Source organism: Calidris pugnax, unplaced genomic scaffold (genome assembly GCF_001431845.1).
Source record: "Calidris pugnax isolate Ruff unplaced genomic scaffold, ASM143184v1 scaffold95, whole genome shotgun sequence".
Classification (NCBI taxonomy): Eukaryota; Metazoa; Chordata; class Aves; order Charadriiformes; family Scolopacidae; genus Calidris; species Calidris pugnax.
Genome location: NW_015090885.1, coordinates 6,718,291 through 6,732,319, shown reverse-complemented (window position 1 = coordinate 6,732,319; position 14,029 = coordinate 6,718,291). Strand labels below are relative to the sequence as shown.

Genomic DNA, 14,029 nt, shown 5'->3' with positions numbered 1-14,029 from the left:
GTTGCTTTATCATTGAGTGCTCATGAAGAAAATGAAATCTATTTAAGCATTTCAGTTGGAAGGTTGTCACACACTAATGGCCTACGGTCAGAACACAGAATATAAATCTTCCTACATTTTTGAGCTATTCAGTTGTCCAGGCTGTACATTACTGGTAAAACACGGTGTTTCTATACACACTGCGTCACTGATGACAGCAATATGCAGGTCTTAAATTGCAATGAAGAAATAATTTTCAGAGATGGTCCCTGGAAAAGGTACTGTGAAAACCGCTTCTGGTAGTTATTCTACTTCAGATTTTAAACAAACAGACACACTTCCTTCCTTTCTATAATGCAAACAATCCATTTTGAGAGAGGAATATAATTTGCTTCTGTTAGTTTCCTTTCTTGTGAAGCATCTTCAGAGATATTATAGAAAACCAGCAGAAGTTAGTTGAAAAATGTAGGCGGACATTAATGCTAGGGAGTTTTTCAAAACAATGCTTTTATGCTTGCTGTTTCCTTAAAATAATTTATTTTTTAAAAAGCCTATTTTAAAGAATCCTTGAAATAAATTTTAGTGACATTTGATTTCTTTTGGAAGAATATGTTAAGCTTTTAAGTTCAGCTTAATTTTAAGAAACTAGTGCATCACTAAATGCTTCCATGAATAGTCTTTTAGTCATTTTCTACCAGTGCTGGTATAAAAGCTCTCCTAAATCAAGTCCCATTAAAAGAAAGTTAATTTTGACTAACCCTTTATTCAAACATGAGAGCATTCAGACAGTGAAGAGAGCTTCAGCATAATGGAAAGCCAGTTCTAGCCAAGTCACAGTATATAAGAAGGAATGATGCATGAAAAAATTGAAAGGACCAGGGGAAAATAAGGTGCAAAGAGCTGCTTTATAGGACAGCCAGGCTCTGGAGGCCTCTTCAAGCATAACAGGATTTGCCTTCTGAGCAAGAATCTTTGGATTACCAGACCTGAACAACTGTGTAGAGTTCATGTAGAAGAGAAAGAGGGAAAAAGACCATTGGAGTATAACAGGATAAGAGGCCATGGGTAAATGCAGTTTTCTGTGCCCATCAATAAATGGGGTGCAATCAGTACTGTGATGTATTTCAACTTGAATGCATTAGTTCCTGTACAGTGTCATCACTGGTCTGACACACTACCACCTACCACTTGGTTTGCCTTTAGCATGTAAGCCATACCCAGCGTATCACTAAATTACTGCTTCCAAGAGCTGGTATACAAAATCAAGCTTTCTAGCTCTCTTCCCAAGGTGTAACCATTATTTCTGTTTATGACAAAATTCACTGTACTCTGTAGGCTTACGGACTGTTCCGGTCTGCCACAAGGACTCTTGATTTTGTAATCTTTTTCCAGACTTAGAATTTTGTAGCCCTTTTATCATTAACCTAATCCAAACAGCCCACAACACCCTCCAGGCCTCCTCCTAGGATTCTGCTTTCGAGTTCTGGTGAGTTGTTTTCTCCAAGTTCTGTTCCCAGCAGGCTTCCTTCCTGAGAGCCTGACCCAGAAATTCAGATGCTGCAGTATGTCCCAAGAGGCCTTGTTGTTAACAAATGTGCCTGTGACATGATCTCTGGATTGATCCTCCTTGAGAAGTGAGCTACACACCCTTTGACAAGGCTTAGGTCTAACACCCAGAAAGGGACAACCTGTTAAGAGTCTCCTAATTGCAATACAGTTATTTCTCCTAGGGAATATCAACAGTTAGTAAAGGTGAACGAACCACCTCAGTTTCACCTTCTCTAAAATGCTATGTATGATTTTTCTTTTCTGGCAAGGAGCACTTACCCTGCTGCCCCTGCGGTGTTTGTGAGATGATGAACTGTGCTGGCTGCAAGTTGGTTGTTGGATGCACCAACACAAACTGTTGCAGGTTGAGATTCTGCTGCTGAAGCTGCTGCAAGTGCTGCAAATCCTTAATGAAACAGGAAAAGGAAAAAAAAAAAAAAAAGAAAGAAAAAAAAAGAAAAAAAAAGAAAAAAAGAAAAAAAAGAAAACAAAGAACAAAGAAAAAAAAAAACAAAGAAGAAAAAACAAAGAAAAAAAAAGAAAAAAAGATAAAGGAAAAGAAAGAGCTGTGTGTTAGACATTTAAGTCAGCCATGACTCCCAATGTAACTAGATTTCCTATCAACCAGTTACATTCTGACATTTAGAGATAAAACTGGATATCAAACAATAGCAGTCCTGCTACTGAATATCCTTTAGGCTGGCAACTTGTATTCCACTGTCCTTCATAAAATCAAACAAAAATTGTTTACCAAATAACCCAGTCAAATATTTCCAGCACAGTTCGGCTTTTTTAAAAAAATAAAATAAAAATCAATCTCCCTCCCCCAAAAAGCACAAGTTTTCAAATACTTTAGACTTATCAGCACCTGGATTTCTCAGACTTATTTTTTGAGGATGCAACTCTGCTACAAAATTCATTTTTGAAAAATCAAGCATATTAGCTGGGAGCTATTTTTTTATAACAACAACAATCTGCAATTACCATTCTAATCAGGAATAGGAAAGCAAAAATTTACAGATTCCTAGTTCACACTTTGGTTGTTCAGGTCAAATTTCAGGAAGTAGCTAACTCAAATAGTAAATAAATTTATTTCATTAGTTTTCAAACAAATTACAGTAAGCTTAATAAACATGGCTATAATTAAGGTTAAAAGGAATAACCCAAAACACTGCACTATTGTAGAACCCTATTTTTATGTATTTAAACCATTCATAACTATTAATTTTCTATAATTAAATGACTGGTCTCAACGTAAATACTAATCTCTGAGAGAAACTGAATCCTCAAGAAAAATGCTTCAAGTTGCTGTTTAGCTGGAGAATGAAAACACAGAAAACCGCTTAAAAATATTCCCCCAAAACTAGCCTTTTTCTTTTAATCTTCTCCAAACATGACAATAACAAGAGTAACTGAAATTTCAGAATTGAAGCACAATGTGAAGCCAGCCAAGATAACAGAGGTAATCTACGAAAACTGTCTATACATATATGTAGAAACTTTCCCTCTTTCTAAGAAGCTGTTTCAAAATACCTACCAAGGAGATGGACAAAAGCCTAAAATATTTCCCACACTTAGCAACCTCCCATTAAACAAACCAAACACCTCCCCAAACTCTATTTCAGGGAAGTTACTCAGATACCGGGGTACCTGTTTGCAGACAGATTTTGGGTCCAGCTGTGTCAAAAGATTAACAATGCCGGTTTGCTTCTAAACAGTGCTCAATCTGGCTGCCTGAATGGAGCTGCTCACTTCAACTCATGTGCTAACGTTGAGTTAAAGTGAGCCAAACTAACAGAGACCTGCTTCTTAAGGACAGTGAAGTAGCCCCCGCACATTTTGGCTGATGCAGGTTACTGTACACTCACACCAGCTGCTCAGCAGTGGACATGAACGGCCATTAACTGCCAGCAACGGAGATGGTGATGGGAAGTCAAGACAGATTGACTCAAATAACTTTCTATAAACACAATACAACCATTTGCAGACTATAGTTATCTGTCTATAACCTTACATTATTTTAAGACTTAAATAGTTGGAACAATCTTCTTCCGGGGAAGAGGGGTGGGGAGTGTCAGTGGGTGGAAAGGAGGACTAGGGAGCAAAAAACCAGAGTCTCCATTGATTTATGAGACCATAGACATGCATTATAAGAAAATGATTACTTAACCTGCATTACAAAGACACCGGCCATCAATCACTTAAGCAACTTGGTCATGTTAAGTCAAAAGCATGCAGTGGAATAACATGGTGGACAGACACCAGACGCCATGCTCTTTCAGAAATGGAAACTTCCATTTTATAAGAGAATGGTAAAATTTTTAAAAGTGCCCGCCAGCACAACAAGTGTTTTTAAAGTTGATAGTATTGTCTGCTTTCAGAAAATTTGAGACCTACTGCAACCATTCCTATGAAATTGAGGTCAATTTCCTTCCTAAAAAAAGAGAGATATAACTGCTCCAGTTTTCCCCAGGAACTCCATGTTTCTTGTGACTTCGTATCTTAAATTTGCATTGGTCAGAACTGCTACTAAAAACTCTCATTTCTTGAGCCCAATGCGATACGGACCTCCACTCATTTATTCATTGATTTTCAGTGGTTACCTTTGCAGACTGAGCAGGCCCTCTAGCATAGAGGGGCTCATACTGCATCGGATGTGAGGACTAGATGCAGAGGAGGAAACAGAAATAGAACGAATAGGGCAAGCTGACATGCTGTAAATGCTGGGTGGAAGAAGAAGAAATGTTGAGAAGCTGAAGGATGAAAAACGAGGTGGATAAGACAAAGAGTAGAAACTAAAGGAAGAGCTGGGAAGAAATTTTCAAAGGAAAAAGTATGGGCAGAAAAACAGATAAGTTGAGGACCTCCCCCATCAAAAGCAAGCAAGTAAAAGCCCCCAAGATGACCAAGTAGATCTCAGATGATTTGAAGAAGCATCACCAGAGACAGTTACATACAAGAAAGAATACAAAGAAACAGTGGATCTTGCAAAGAAGCAAGATCAAAGCAGGAGAGCTTTTCGTTTAAGACTATAGTCTTCATAACACAGGGTACCCAGCTAAGACATGACAGCTCTTATCATCAGGCTCTCATACTTTAATATGAGAAAACTGTTTTTAAATTGAGGCCTCAGGGATAACTGGTATAAGCAATCTTATTCTATGCATCCGCCTTGGTAAATGGTATCTCAGCTGAGTCTTGTTTAAATACAGAAATATAATTCTGTGCTGCAGAATGGAAACGATACCTCCAAGGCTAATCACTCTTAAATAGCCCTACCAGCCCCTCATATTCATTTGAAATCCAACTTTATTTCTATCTTGGGAAAGTTTTATTATTTAGTTAATTGTAGAATTACAATAAATCTCCCAATAGCAATCATGCGAACAACCCTGACACTGTTTTCCTATACTGACTTTTTTTTTTTTCCCTCAGTGGTAAAATCTGTATAGCACAAGCACATAGATGGAAGGACTTTTGTGGAAACATGCATGTTTTCTGATGCTGCCTAACAATTTAGAAAGATCAAAACAATCCAACTCTTATCTCAGCAAAATAATTGGCCAAGTGCTACATCCTGACACGAGGAAGTTTTTTTCATTTTTAGCAAAAGGCATCTAAAGTTCTAAATTTGATGCCATGATCTCTAGTTACAATTTCAGTACAAACTTAAGCATCTCTGTCATTTTGAGGTTTATATCATATGAACACTGATCATGGATCTTGAAAACAAGTAGAGTTTACAAAGAACTCCAAAACAGTTTAGTGACAATTTAGCATCAGCCCATCTTACCAGACTGCTGCAGCAGATACTTTACTTTAACTGCAGTACACATGAAAGAAATCATGCTTGTGCAATTAGTTAATTAAAATAAATATGGTAATCCCCCTGCTGCAGATACCTGCCAGTTAATCAATTATTCAAAAATCATCAATTAAAACAAACATTCAGTTATTTGTGTAATCAGCTATATGTTTACAATAGCAACGCAAACAAAACTGAGCACTGTTTATAAATCAACGAGATGGATCAAAAAAAGCATAGTGTTATCCACCTACAAAGCTAGATGGTAGAAATTTTCTATAAAGTATCTCGAATTATATCCAATACCTGCCCTCAACTTTCATCATAAGAAGCTGCTACGAAAAGGTAACCAAGCTACATTAATATATCACAATAACCTGTCCTAAAAGAAATTAATTGTAACATGAAACTTTTAAGTAATTAGGAGTGCCAGAAAACAACTGAAACTTTAACTTGTTCCCCTTGTGCTACAAGTACACATTATATGGTGGCAACTATATGACCACATGACCACAATACTTTAACTCTTTCACGTGCACAAACCAGACAATGCTCACTTCAGAAGTTCCTATTTGACAGCACGGTGTCTGGTCTTTTCAACTTTTCTCAAACACTTCTCTGAAGATTTAGTAAATTCTGGAGAAAAACCCAGTACTAAATTAATAACTGCAAATACTTCACAGATTTTCATAGCTTCCTACTGAAGTGGAAGAGCAGAATTAGCAGCATCTCACACACACGCTACAATGCCTTCAAAAGTATCCACTAATTTGGCGGTATATTTGACAAATGTAAAGCCAGAAAGTTCAAGATACAGATTTTATTACTATGAAATTTCAACACTCCACACTTCAGTAAAAAGCAGATCTCACTATCTTTAGCTGCACATCTGGATGACAAGAGGCACACACCTGTGGATCACTTACATTTAGGTTAAAAGACACGCATAATAACATATGGCAACTCTGTGACAGATGCATGGAGAGATGTTAGAAGCTAACCATCCACTTCCCTGACAAGGACACTTCCCATTCTTCTCTTGAAATCTGCCTGTATTATTGGCTACAGCCAATGGCTTAACAAAATTAAGATATGGTCTTGAGGGTTATGAGTTTCCTTGAATGCTACATCCTTGAGTCACCTCCAAATCACGCCAGTGAAGTGGGATCCTTTGCTAAAAGAAGTATTAATATCTGGTTACATGACTTGTCACAGTGCATCACAATGCTCAATGTGAGCGGTCTGTGGACAACATCAGTACTGGCCTTTTAAATGTGGGGTGGCACCTGGCCTCTGTAGGGACAGCCAGAGAGGTCAGAACTTTTAGACCAACACCACAGAAGTTTGCCACTTCAGCTAATAAAAAACTGATAGCACAACCAGGCTGTTACTCAGCTAGTAGACTAGACTAGCACAATAGAGGAATAACACACTTCACCAATGGACTTCACATAATCACAACATTTCTATTCTTTTACTTCCTCTGCCCTCATCTTCACTTTTTACACACTTCATCCCAGTTGAATGCAAGTGAAAACAGTCCAAATAGAAAGCGTCAAACAGTCTTAAAGAACCCACTCAATGTAAGAAGCAGCAGCTCTGGAGATTGCACATCCAACACACTTTGCACAGCTAAACTAATCAAACAGAAATATTACATACTAAGAACCTTAATCTATGGAAAGATGGACCTCAGCACCAGCAACACAATCACCTACTAGCAGTACTCAAGATGCCTCTGCTGTACATTCAGTTACCCTTGTTCAGAAGCCTAAGGAGTTTCCACACTACATATGGTAAGCGGAGTCAGTGGTACTGCATTCTCCACACTGAACTAAGCCAATCCTGGAAGACCCAGAAGGATCTTTGCTGCTCTTGGTAAGCAGAACTTCCTTGGCAAGCAGTCCTTCAACATTAAGAATTAACAGGTCTTTAGCAGCAGCCCAGATTCCGACACCAGACACATTCTGGCAAGTTTTTCTCTAGACAGACAGAAGTGCCCACTCTTTGTCACCGAACTCTAAGCATTAAGCACCAAGCCAAAACAGCACACAAGCATGTCAAGTCAAACTGCCTTTCTTCAGGTCTATCATTTTGCTGCCTGGATCTAAGAACCACTCTTTGTAATACATAGGTATCCCTTCCCATCCGTGCAGGTCTCAACAAGTGTCATTTCTATGGGCATCTTTCTATACCTCTTTTTCTCCTTTCTCAAGCTAACTACAAGGAGGAAAATTCAGAAAATACGGCTTCTGGTCAGATTCTGGAACAAACTCAGAAGCCCAGCGATACTGATGAGCAGCTGGTACCTGTTCTTTGCTAAAGCTATCAACTTCAACCTCATCAGCTAAGGACGCATGAGGAAAGACTAACAGTATTCAAGGACTCTAGGAACTCACTGAATAAGGAATAAAAATATTATTTGAATGATGCAATTAGTCAAAACTCTTTATTTTCCACCCTCTCAAGCCTCAAGGCTCACCTGTGCAATCTGTATTGGCTGAGATAGAGGGATCTGCGTCATCGGCGTTGCAGCAGAGGCCGAGATGGTGGCACCAGCAGCGCTGTGCTGCTGACTGGCTGAATGCTGCACTGCAGCTGCCAGCAACTGTGCCTGCGCCTGTTGTAGCAATAACTGTTGCTGGGCTGGCGTCAACGTGAGCTATAAATAATTAGAAAACACAGCCATTAATAATGGAAAGAGCCACTTCAGCTACAAAGTCATTAGCTAGCTCATTACTAGTTGTATTAACCAAACATTCCTAGAACTATCACTACAGTTCAGCCATTAACTAGCCCGTGACTCTGGCCGTAAGTAAGGACAGCTGGCTACTCAACACAGCGTAGGAACCAACCTACCACAGACCTGACATAAACCAAACCGCACAAACGCAACATTGGCACTTACTGGAACCTACAGAACCTAACTCTCCTCCTAAGTTTTCTTCACAACTCTACCAGGAGGTTGAGGAAAAAGGTAATTAAGCAGCAAGCAAAAGAAAAGAATCAGTATTGCCAGGATTTGAAAGGAAATTTACACCCAGCAGAACAGCAAGCGATTAGCCAGATGAATGAGAAGCAGGAATGCTGGCTATGGCTACTGAACAAACTGATAACACCCCAGCTGCTTCACATTAGCATGAATCCCTGCCATATTCCATCATTTCCATTATGCCCTAAGATATAAGTAAAGAACATGAGCTCCGTTTGTTTCTCTCCAAGTCTCCCCATCTGCCTTTTTTTTTTTTTAAATAGAATAGAGTTGGCAAGTTTACATCCCTTCCCTTTCCCAAACACACATTATCTCTGTGAAACAGGTGGCAGCAGTCTCTCCTTTACATGTAAATGAATCTTGATGCCCATATTTACTACAATCCATATCTGCATAGGCTTGGAGTTCTGAATGTTTCACGACTGCAGACAATCATAAATTAAAACAAACTAATGTTTTTTGAGAATGAGGAAAATAATAAAATACGCTGGGTTTTAACAACGTATTAAAGCAGTCTCACTTCTAAAATGTTCACATGTAATGAACCAAAACCTAAATAGGATGTTTATTTACACACTAGTACACGAGAAGCTTTAACTGAACATGAAATTAAGACATCATTTCATTCAAGTGAATGATCTAACCTAATACTTCAAATCATAAATATATTGTTGGAGCAACTGCCCTAAATTCCTTATTAACATGCATACTCTTAAAGCTGCAAAGCTGATTATGTGGAAGCAAACTCTTTAACCAAAGCAGCCCATTCACAAAACTCGCTTTTTTTAAAAAATGACTGAAAGCATTTACAGCAATTCAGAAACACCAGTAATCCTAAAACAACAGCTATTCCATAATTACTCCCAAAGCCTTGCAATTAAAATTGGTGGGTCAAAACAGAAGGCTGAATAGGCTTAAGGCAAGCACTAATATAGTTACTTAAAAATAAATGTTTCAGTGTTTGAGAAGAGGAAGAATTAGTGTCAGCAGTTCCCATCATTTTTGTTCTTCACCTAGCTATAAGATTTAGTCTCATGTTCCCATGCCACATTTTAATATTGCAAAAAAATAAAAATTCCTCTTTATGATATTAGTGACTTTTTTATTAATACACACACCAGGTTTTAACTTCATTGCAGAGTCAAGACAGATACTGAGAACAGAGAGAAAGGTGTTTGGTTTTTTTTGAAGCAAATACTTTGCAACAAAAAATAAAGATTAAGGTCTGCTTTCTTATAGGAAAGTATTTTCTGTTCCTTCTTTCACTCAAGTTTCTTCCTATGTTAAAGGAAATGACAATAACCTTCACTGACAGTTCTGTGGGGACTGCCGTAGATGCTGCCATCATCTGCCGGACAGGAGGCTTACTGCAGGGTACTTGGGTAAATCTTACCCCAGTGATCTGTCCTCCGGCCAGCATGAGCTGGGTCTGGGGTATGGCCGCCTGCACTGAAGGCTGCTGGGAAGGCTGGCTTGGCTGCTGAGAGTCCCCAGATTCTTCATTAGATTTAGACTAGTCAAAAAAAAAACAACCAACTCTTTATAGTGTAAAACAGATGTTAATATATAACACTGCTATCTCAACACTGCACAATAAAAATCTTTCATCTGCATACAAAAAGCCCTTGGGTTTATTTTAAGAGTGTGTTTAAGCAATGGCTCTGTGTACCCACCATCTCGGCTACGATTGCTCAAACATGTTTGTAGGTAATACAGTTTAAACAAAACAAAAAGATTCTCAGGTCTTTTGTAAGTCTTTGACATTATTTTCAGGTCTCATTTCATTTTCTGCAATGCAACTGAAGCTGACACTACCTTTCCCCATAAAGAAAGAAAAGGTTGTTAAAATTATTCATTGCCTAAAATGCTGAACAATGGAATGAGAGAAAGAAGATTGTGTTTCCATTTTCTGTATCTGCATCCTGCACTTCTAAGTCATCATCCTGTTGGCTTATATGGAACTAGTTTGAGAAATTTTCACAGGTTTACCTACCTACAGCAAAATACATAATATACACACTGCTTTTAAATAACCAAAGTTTAGCATTTATTTAGTTGAATGCTGCTTTATTTTAAAAGATTTGGGGTTTGGGTTTTTCTTTTTGTGGTTTTGGGCTTTTTAAACAGAAGAAATTGTGAAGACACGAGGGAGGAAATGCAAGTGCATGAAGAGGGGGAGAGAGTTTTATGATAATTAAAACTGGTTATGCAGAACATTAAAATTCTGCATAGATTTGCATATTTTCCACCACCTGTTTTGGGGACTGCAGAGCAGGCTAATTAACATAAAGGCTCTGATTAATTCTGCCAGTCATTGAGCGATAATTACAGCGCAGGACTGTAAACATTCTGCACTGGAGATACAGCCTGTTTGCCAACATCTCTCTCAGGGATGGAAGTTTACCATGGCAACCAAGGCAATTTTCTGCCTCCTTCCTCTTAGAAAGGAAGGTCACTATACCTCTTCTTCTTTCCAAATTGTTATTATGTATAAGTGGGTCCACATTCTATTGCATTTCATGTAATGCACTACCTACATTCTTTAATAACAAGCAATACTGAAACCAGTTTTCAATAAAACTGCATCCCTTGCCCCTTAATATAGTACTGAGAGGAAGTGGCACGTTAACGGATACACTGAAGTGTTCAGCATCATAAAAAAGTTTGAAAGCTTTGTTGTCTCACGTACATTATTAAATAACAATTACTCTGACTTCTACTTGAAATCACTACGTGTTACTTACACAAGCAATCTACACTAGCCACATTAAATAGTTAATGTTACATTACAGTCCTACATGTAGCTACCAGAAGTAAGGACAAACTGCAAAGGACTACTTGCTATGTTTAAAATAAGTAAATAAAGAGAAGAACATGAATATTCCTAGAGTTTTATAGTTGTCATGATGTAACACCTGATTGAAATTCAGTATAAAATTATGATCACTGCATGTTTTAAACAACTCCAGTTTCTGAACGCTTTCAATTCTAAACCTGAATTACAGTTGTAAACCTATTCTACCTTCATACCTATCACTTGCAGGACCAGTCAGAATGAAAAAACGGAATAACGTAAGTTAAAAACTATCTCTAATGGGACTATAATGCTATTTGGAATGAGAGAAGGACGAGCAGCAGTACGAAACTGTCTTTACCTGTACATTTAAGGACTGAGCAGCAGCCTGTAAACTTGTTCCAGCGAGCTGGACCTACAATATAGTGCAAAAATAGAAATGAAATAATGTAGAACCCACAGAAAACTTTAACAATGTAAACAAAGAACAACCTCCCCGCTTGCACCCCAACAAAAACTGCTCCAAGAACAATGCATGTCCCTCTAACACCTGAATCACTGAGATAGGGGTTGTGCTCTAGGCTGAAAAAAAAAAAACAAACCCTGTAAGACTCTCCTACCATGTTATTTGTCTACCTCTTGCTGAAAGTATTGCTATCTTGCTGAAAGACCCTGCCTAGGGATCTAGATGTTATCATGAAATTGAGTTGAAACAGAGCATTTTGGGGTGGACAGGCTAACTATTCCTATTCCTGTTAAAAAAATCCAGGCTTCAGGGGAGGACGTTAAGGTATGCTCATCATCATTCTTCTAATATTTCAGAATGGATCTACCCCAAATATGTACACTGCATTACCCTGCTTCCTTATACAATAGAGGAGCAATCACCTGCACAGCACTAAACCCACAGCATAAACACTCTTCCTCAAATCAACCCGTTCAAGTATTTGCAGCCACTGAAAAGGAGATCTCAATACAGAAGACTAGAGACACTTTACAATAGCTGTATTGATTCAGGTATACTCAAAACTTGAATTCAATGTGTGTGTGATTAACAGGTCCAAAGAAGTTCTTGTGGGTCAGCCGTGAAGAAAAACTGATGCTTCAGAAAGTGAAATTTTTAAAGACTTTTATTTTATCTCTAATAAGGATCTTCTCTGTACAACAAATGCTGATTTTCATTTACTGAAGACTGCTTTAATCAGTCTAGCCTTGTTTCTACAACCACTCCTGCGATAAAGAAGGAATGCTATGTAATTAATTACCAACACTTTTAAAGGTCAGAGTTACAGCCTGTATTTAATTCCATCTCTGGCCATGTTTGAAAACCACTGCTCATTTGAAAACCAGGCAACACAGAATGATACAATAAAGCAAAGCAAAATGCAGCACTCTTGCCTCTATAAAAAGGTGTCCCTACATAATTTTTATAAAAGAGAGTCCACATATCGGCAAGCACAGGAAGCAGAGTTTTGATTTAAATTGCAGTACATGAAACTAATAACTGAATATTCAAACAGGCAACCTTAGGAGTCACCTTGGAAATATTTCCTACCACTCTAGACGAAGGTACCAGACTTACTAAGCATGTTCTACATCCAAGCAAACACTTTTAGAAAAGTTCCTCCTCGCCACAAGCAAAATATAGTTGACACAGTTGATGTAACCTGAGTTTTTAACGTGAATTAACAGCAGAGAATAATCTAAATAATAAAAGCCTGCTAATCAAAAAATATACTCAGAAATAATACTCTAAAATTACATAATAATACAAAAACCACATAGAAGACTACAAATATATCTCACTCAAGTACAGCCAGCGTACTCCTGAAAATCTCTTTGAATACAATTTGGACATCCCTTCCACCACACAACAAACATTTTTAAATTAGAAATTAAACTATTTCTGAATGTTGTCTACAAGCTAATATTTTGCATTAGTCTGGAGGAAAGCACTGTGTGTTAAGGTGAATAATACCCCACTAACAGCAGCCACACTAGAAGAGGACTGTTTGACAATAGATTCCCACACACCTGCAGGTACATAAAAGAATAGCTGAGATTTTCCTTTGAAGTAGAGTCTCAAGAAATGAATCACACTTTATCAAACATGAAGTTATAAAGATCCTGACAACTGCTTAAATAAATACATTACCAAAGCAAGATAAAGCACTGTGCTAAATACAGTTACTGTCCTGGATCAATCTATATAACAAAACGAAGACTAAAACAAACACACAAAATTCCACTGAACAGCTGTATCTGTCTTGGTGTTAAACACATACTGACAACCCATGAAAACTAGTCAGCTTCTCTCCACATAAAGGCAGTCTACGACAGTCCATTGGTTCAGCAAATTCAAACACTGGCACTCCCTAGGTCCTATATAACCCAATCTACTAGGAAAATTTTAATTATGTGGCAAGATGTGTGGAATGTTCCATACAATAAAATGGCAGTTCAGAGCTCTTAAAAGAGGGCATAAAAGCTTCAGTATGTCAATTATATCACAATAACTGTGCAACCTCAGACCTCAAACACTCGAGGTCAGCCAATTAGGTACAGTATTTTAAAGTTTAAACTTGGTGCTGAGGAAGGGAAAGAAATTAGGACATTTGTTTTCATACATCAAGTGCGAACAGATAAAAAACTACAAAAAATGCCCCTTAAACTTCTCTTCACCTAGGGATGCCCCATTTTGCTTCAGCCTACATCTGAAGTTCAGCTTTGATTTCCTAAACACTGCAGCTGCAGAACAGAGAGAGAGTAGGAGAAGCCTGAATATCATCTGACAACCAGGTCCTTGAAATAACTTTTAAAAAAATAAAAACTCACAAGCTGTATATGCTTAAGTAAGTACTATCACTTCACGTTTCTAGTTAACATGTAAGACTTTGAAAGAGTGAAGCAT

General features: G+C 38.0%; 1 protein-coding gene across 8 annotated transcripts in view; it reads right to left on the bottom strand.

Annotated features, from left to right (window-relative positions):
* Nucleotides 1–14,029, bottom strand: part of POU2F1 (POU class 2 homeobox 1) — a 51,566-nt gene that overhangs the window by 29,418 nt on the left and 8,119 nt on the right. For 2 of the 8 annotated variants that reach the window (XM_014947314.1, XM_014947313.1), the window contains exons 3-6: nt 11,480–11,533; nt 9,628–9,837; nt 7,815–7,994; nt 1,807–1,933 (exon numbers count right to left, since the gene is read on the bottom strand). In XM_014947314.1, the coding sequence (XP_014802800.1) occupies nt 1,807–1,933; nt 7,815–7,994; nt 9,628–9,837; nt 11,480–11,533 (571 nt within the window). The remainder of the gene's footprint in view (nt 1–1,806; nt 1,934–7,814; nt 7,995–9,627; nt 9,838–11,479; nt 11,534–14,029) is intronic. The other 6 variants (XM_014947310.1, XM_014947311.1, XM_014947312.1 and 3 more) reach the window with 6 other exon arrangements.